General features: G+C 38.2%; 1 protein-coding gene across 1 annotated transcript in view; it reads right to left on the bottom strand.

The window, feature by feature from the left end:
* Positions 1-1,536: 1,536 nt before the first annotated feature.
* The window catches only part of LOC124863073 (equilibrative nucleoside transporter 4-like), a 31,077-nt gene continuing 25,655 nt past the window's right edge, over positions 1,537-6,958 (bottom strand). The window contains exon 10 of the mRNA XM_047357325.1: positions 1,537-4,019. Coding sequence (XP_047213281.1) covers positions 3,883-4,019 — 137 coding nt within the window. The 3' untranslated portion in view covers positions 1,537-3,882. The remainder of the gene's footprint in view (positions 4,020-6,958) is intronic.

Below are 6,958 nucleotides of genomic sequence, written 5' to 3'. Positions count from 1 at the left end.
TATACCAGTACAAAATATCCGCATATGGCGTCATTATAAAAATCAGTAACTAATCTCTGTAAATATTCCTTCTGTATTTTTACACATGGTAATTAGCTGCAGCTATGGCTTGTTTTTTATGTCTGAGTAACATGAACGACAGATTCTATCTCAGCATTTTGACTTTTGCACCATCCATCACATGAGCAGCATTAGTTGTGACTTTTTAGAGCCAAAAACATGCCTGTGTGGGAATGCTGGGAAAACTGTAGATGCACTTAGTCTGAGTGTGAGTGGTGTGTCTTCACAATGCTATTCTCACAAGTACATTATAATACTGCAGTTAAACCCTCAAAGTAATGTAAAGACTTATTATGTGTAGAACAGTGAGACTTCCATTGACTGATGCTATGTTTTACACAACCTCTGATGGTTTGCTTATACAGGTATCTTGGTCATGCAGTTGCTCATATGAACAATGTTTAACAATGCTGGTCAGAACCAGAGCAGAACTTACTTAAGTCTGCCTAAAACCTGACAGAATTTCAGTTTTTTGTTGTTTGAAATTTTGTCTCAAGTGGTCATGTGGAAAATTATAGGACAACTGAGCTTACAGGAAAGCTGCAAGCTTAGTTTTAAATCTCAGGGTAGGATGCCAGTTTCTCCAGACTTTCTTGCATTTACTGAAATAATTACCATATAAATGTTATAAACTTCTACTCAAGCTTGAGACTTTGCTATTACTTCATTTTTCTTTGGTGATCATTGCCTTCCATGCGAATCGACGTCACTCTTTAGCAGCTGTTGGGATAATACAGTCAACTTAAGAGTTGCTATACAAAGCAAAAAATCTTCATTCAGACTTTCACACATCATAGTACTCGAGTACGAGTATTAATCTCATTTTCCTAAAGATTACTTTTAAATTTCCTTTGTCAGTTCACTGTAAGTTCAGCTAGGACAAGTGTTTTAGATATGGTCACTTTTTCAAGATAAACTGCTCCTCTTTTTATCAGAACAACTCCCCCGCCAACAAGCTTTTTCTTCCCCGCTTTCTTAAAACGGATCATGTGTTGTTGCATTGATTGTGTACATTTCTTCTTTTCAACTTACAAACAGAAAAATGTTTTTATCCATCTCCCAGAGAGAAATTCAGAGTCCTTGAAGGACTGCTTTCAGCTGTTAAATCAGCATGACGTCCTTGTAAAAATGCATTTACAACAAAAAGAGATTTCCCCTTTTTGTTGTAAATGCCCCACTTAATTCTCCTTTCTTTTCATATCCTTCAGTGACTCATCTTATCAAAAATAACTAAAGACACCTTCAAACCCAGTGGTTCAGAAAGGTCTGGGGAAATATGGTGCTCTCACAACAGCAGGACACACACACACACACTCTTGTTTTGCTATATGTAGTGAGGACCATGTGCTGACTCCCATTGACTTCCATTGATTTTCAGTCATTTTCAACCCTTTCTATGCCCTAACCCTGACAATAACCCTAACCTTAACCTAAAGTCAATTCACGCCTTAGTCCTAAACCTAACCGTTAGCAAAATAGGTCGTGAGGACCAGCAAATTGTCCTCACTTTGGTACAAACGGTCCTCAATTTGATGGTGAAATCGGGAAAATGGTTCTCACTGTGATGCCAAGACAGGAACACACACACACACACACACACGGTAATAAGGTTAGCTTCCATACTGCTCTTCAAACAGTGCAGATATTAGGCTCGGTAACGCAGTGCATTTAAAGTCTATTCACACTGAGACTTGTTCTGCATCTTAAAGGATCGACTCTAAATTCAGCAGAATTTGCATTTGAAAAAACAAAAACTATTTACTGTATTGAGTGCATTTCATATTGCATGATAACAGCTTTTCATTCAGACAGACATTTCTGGCACCAACTGGTTGTTTTTTTCTGCTTTTATCCTGCATTTTTACGCTGATGATAACCAGTGACAGGAAAAAAGAATCAGAAATACAAAAATACTACTTCAAACCCAAAATGTCCAAGCTGAAGGATATGTCATAACTATCTCAATGTGTCAATGAGAGTGGCATCAAAAAATTTGTTAAATCATCAATGATGATGCACAATGTAGGGTCAGCCTTAAAATCAATACAACAGTTACTGCATAAAACTGATCTCGCTCTGAACATTTTTGAAAGATCCAAATCTGAGAACATTTATTCAGTGGAGGGGGGAAAATTCTGTCATAAAATCACTGGTGTTTCAGTTATTTTGTCCCTTGCAGTTAATATTTGTCCGATGCGCTTTTGCCAATAAGATGACACTAACTCTTCCATAAAATGTCACAGAGTGGACATGGAGAGACAGATCTTTGTCCATTCCTCTTGGTGCAATTTTACTATATCATCCAGAGTCCCGGGATGATGCACCCTTACCTCACCCCTCAGATCTTTGACAGGATTTAGATCTGGGGACTGAGATGGCCATGAAAGAAAGGTTCGTCTGTGTCTCATGATGCCTTGCATTCTTAGAAAGTTCCCAGGGCCTTTGGAAGATAAACAGGCACCCAGCATTCCAGATCCTCTACTATACTTAACCGTTGGGATCAGAGGCTTTTCTACATATTCATCCTTTGCTTCACAGAGCAGGAAATACATATATATATTTTTTTTCACCCAAACAACCAGTTAGCGTGTACATAGTTTTTAATGACAGTTATAGCGAGCCAGCGAACTTTGTAGATTTTCTACCTCCTTTAACACACTGCTCACTATTTCCTGGTGGCAAAACAACTTCAAGTTCTCATCTTGTTCTTGTTTATCACTGTTTAAAACTGCTTAATTATTGTCCTGATTGTAGCTATTGGCAAGTTCATGTGAGGAGATATTTCCTGACTTTTGAAGGTCAACAAACATCTAATTTTATTGAATAACAAGTTCTCCAACCTTTCCAATTTTGAAGAGTAGTTCAGGAAAACTGTTTAAAACTCTGGGAAACATAATCACGGATTACTGACGAGACGTTTTTTTAAACGCTTTTAACAGTAAAGCATCATTATAAAAAACATCTCCAATTGCATTTCATTTTAAGGGATTGCTAGGTGCACCAACCACTGTGCCACTGATTGTTTGTTAAAAATAACTCCTTCTTAAACATGTTTTCTTCCTCTACTGAATAAATATGCTCAAGTTGAAGACTGGACTTTTCTACAGTTTTCATTGATTATGAAGAGTTTATGTTGCTGCTGTTGGATTTATCACAAGGCTTCTTACCCACACACAGAAATGTATCTTTGTAGTTTTGCAAATGACAACACTCTTACTTGCTCATCTAACATACCTGCTATATAAAAGAACCTAACTGATTGCATGCTATTGTATACACATGTACAGACCTTTCTGTTTTTTTCGGCTTTAAATGTTGTAGGAACTCTGGAAAGATAAATGCACTTTAAATACACTTATTGTAGAGCTTTAATAAGATAACCCCATGTCTAATTTGGATTCAATGTGAAAACAGACAAAATAAAAAAGAAACGTTTAAATTACTTAAACATTTGTATATTTTATATTTTCCGGTCTTTGATCACCTCTCTTAAACTTTCAAGACCCAAACTGCTTGTAGCAGAAATATTCTTTAATTTATGCTGATATAACCCAATAATAATGTCACCTTCTCATATTTAATCATGTATTATTATAAAACAGGGGCAAAAGATGCTTGAAGGTCTGTCTAATAGGGATAAATAGTTATTTTACCATCAGTACTTCTGTACCAGGGGCGCAGCTCCAGCTCTGCTCCTCTTTGAAAATTCATTACAGAGGATGAAAATGTTGCTACAACTATAAATGCTTGCTTCTGCTGCACATAGGTACATATATACTTCTTTGTTTGTGTGTGTGGATGTTTTAGTGTATATGTAGACATTCAGTGCCCTGTAGCATTGAAAGGTGCGTATGTGGGGAGGCGTGCTCCTGCTGCTGTAGGGGTGAAGCTGTACGTTGCATACGCCACAGAGGAGCCCACCATTAAACCCGTCATGTAGGAGACTGTCATTGTATTTCCTGCAGGCAGAAAAAAAGACAGAACAGGAAATTACTGAGGAGCCCTTAGACAGGAGAGGAAAACAGGTTGAACAGTACTTTTACGTATTAGGCTGCATACTGATGGGTCGGTGTGAAAGAAAATGTATATCCAAAAAAATGTATATCATGAAAAAAATCTATTTTATATAGATCCATTACACAAAGAGTGAAATATTTCAAGCCTTTATTTCTTGTAGTTTTGATGATTATGGTTGACAGATAATGAAAACCCAAAATTCAGGGCCCAGAAAATTTGAATATTGTAAAAAAGTTAAAAAATGGAATCTCATGGTGTCACACCCTAATAGGCTAATTAAGTCCAAAAACACCTGAAAAGATTTCCGGGTCCTCTGAATGGTCTCTCAGTCTTTCAGTAGGCTACAGAATCACGGGGAAGACTGACGATAGATGTCGAGAAGAGGATCACTGGCACCCTCCACAAGGAGGGTAAGCCACAAAAGGTCATTGCTAAATTTTATTTGGAAATCAAGGTCCCAGAATCTGAGAGTGGAGAGACACAGAACCCACGTTGCTTGAAGTTTCCACAGTCATTGTTGAGTTGGGGTGCCATGTCATCTGCTGCTGTTGGTCCACTGTGTTTTCTGAAGTCCACAGTCAACACAGCCATCTGCCAGGAACTTTTGGTGCAGTTCATAATTCCCTCTGCTGATGGGCTTTCTGCACCTGCCCACACTGCCAGATGTGCCAAAAGGTGGTTCAATGACCATTGTGCTATTGTGCCTGATGTGAACTCCATAGAGACACTATGGAGTCATGTCAAGAAGAAGATGAGAGACATCAGACCCAATGATGCAGATGACCTTAAGGCTGCAATCAAAGTAACCTCAGCTTCCATTACACCTCACCAGAACTAGAGGCTGATTGCCTCCGTGCCACACTGCACTGATGCAGTAATTCATGCAGAAGAAGCCCCAACCAGGCATAGTGTGCTTAAAAATTAACATATAGTACTTTTCTGTACTTTCTAAAATGAGTGACAAAAAATATTGAACTTTTGCACAATATTCAGATATTCAGATTAATGCTATATATACCATGGCAGGGTGTCATTCTAAAAACTGAACACTTCGAAATTGATGGAAAGACTGGAACTGCTATGCCAAAATGCCAACATCACTGGTGAATAAGATGCAATTAGGGGAAAACATTTTTCAACATTTAACAATGTCCTGTATTCTCCATAAGTGTGAAAGAGTAAGGTAGAAGGCAGAAGCTTTTTTTTTTCCCAAATAAGACATCAAAGCCATGCTAAAATCCCCCAAAATGTGAGAAAAAAATTAATTTTTTCTGAGGAAACCAAACTGAAATTGACCACAGCTCCAAAAGGATGTTTTAGACACAGAAAAAACACTGACCAAATGGAACTGGGCTCTGTGGCACCAAACCGAAGGCATAACTGGTATCATTAAAAAAACGTTATTAATCCAGGTGGATCGAGTGAGAAAGGTATCCCTTACCCTGAGCCTGCTGCACACAGGGAGGTCTGCTTTAAATGAAAATGTTTTTGTTGTTGCAGTTTTTTAAATTTCTAATTAAGTAATGTAATAATTAAATTACCCTGACTAAATGAAGAGGTCAATGAACTGAATTTTACATTAACAACAATAATGCATTCCTTCTAAAGGCCCCTATCACCCCTTTAAAAACACACATTTGCCCGATCCATTCAACTCTGGAGAACTCTGAGAAGCAGAAAAGCAAGAGCTAGAAAAAAAGGATGTCAGGCTGCAGAAACAAGAAAGAAACGAGAAAGATCTAAGAAATTCTCTTTTCTCAAAGAGAGGTGAGCAACATGACACAAACAGCTAATATCAGCAGCAAAGTTTCCAAGAGATGTTTGGCCCCAAAGATCAAGATACACTGATGTCTCTTTACCCACAATGCATTCCGTGACATTCTGCCATGTTGGCAGGAGTGAAAATCATTGCAAACATAAAGCGTTCTTGTGAAGCAAAGCTGAACAAAGTAGTTATTTAAGTAAAAAAAGAAATCTTTCATAATAAGCTATTTGTAGGTAGTGAAGGATGACGCTGGTGCATTAATCATCATTAAATGAGGGGAACTAATTCTCAGGTAAGACCACTGTCAGAGTTAGACACACTGATGAACTCAGAGAAGGTATGCAATGAAGACACAAGCGAGTTAAAGTTATCTTTGGCTGGCCAGGGTGAGACAGACCGTTCTCTCAGAGGAGCTGCACACTGAACCAGCCTTTTATTGAAGAAAGGAAAAAACACTCATGTTACAGCATCGTGGGTATGACCACACACAGTTTCACAAATTCAAGTTCTACTGATTAAAACTGGTTCTATCCAGATGTTGATACAGCACACATGTCCACATCTGGCACTCAAGGACGCAAAGATTGGCTGGGGTGCGAAGAGCCCTCCTCCCAGAACTCCTCCACAAACACACAAGTTCCTGCTCAGTCTAGAAAGCAACCACCCAAATGCAACTCTAAGACAAGATGACAATTCTGTTAATAGGATTATTCAAAACCACTTCTATCAAAGTTCACCAAACTAAATCAAAACAAATCTTCCAACAACCCCTTACACAACTCTGTCGCTTGTCTGACTGTTAAAAAATTGAAATTTACCACTTTATGTCAGATATATTTAAACAACACCATGTCTGAGTCAGCTTTTGAAGTGAGTAGTAGCAGTACAAGATGTTGAAGTTTGATATTTTTGCATGAAAGCGATATGGTGGGCAATAAACTGTATAAAATATAAGTGTAATATGTACCAACTGTATGGTGGACCTGCATTGCAGCACTGTTTAAAACAAAGACCCAGAACAGCAGAGTTTAACTACGTTTTTTTCTGAGGGACACCATTTGTCATTTTCCTACAGGGACAATTTTCAAGGCCACAGAGTGCTAGTTGTAGTCTACA

This window comes from Girardinichthys multiradiatus, chromosome X (assembly GCF_021462225.1).
Source record: "Girardinichthys multiradiatus isolate DD_20200921_A chromosome X, DD_fGirMul_XY1, whole genome shotgun sequence".
NCBI classification, from domain to species: domain Eukaryota; kingdom Metazoa; phylum Chordata; class Actinopteri; order Cyprinodontiformes; family Goodeidae; genus Girardinichthys; species Girardinichthys multiradiatus.
Note: the sequence above shows the minus strand (reverse complement) of the source record. Positions and strands in the feature narration are given on the sequence as shown.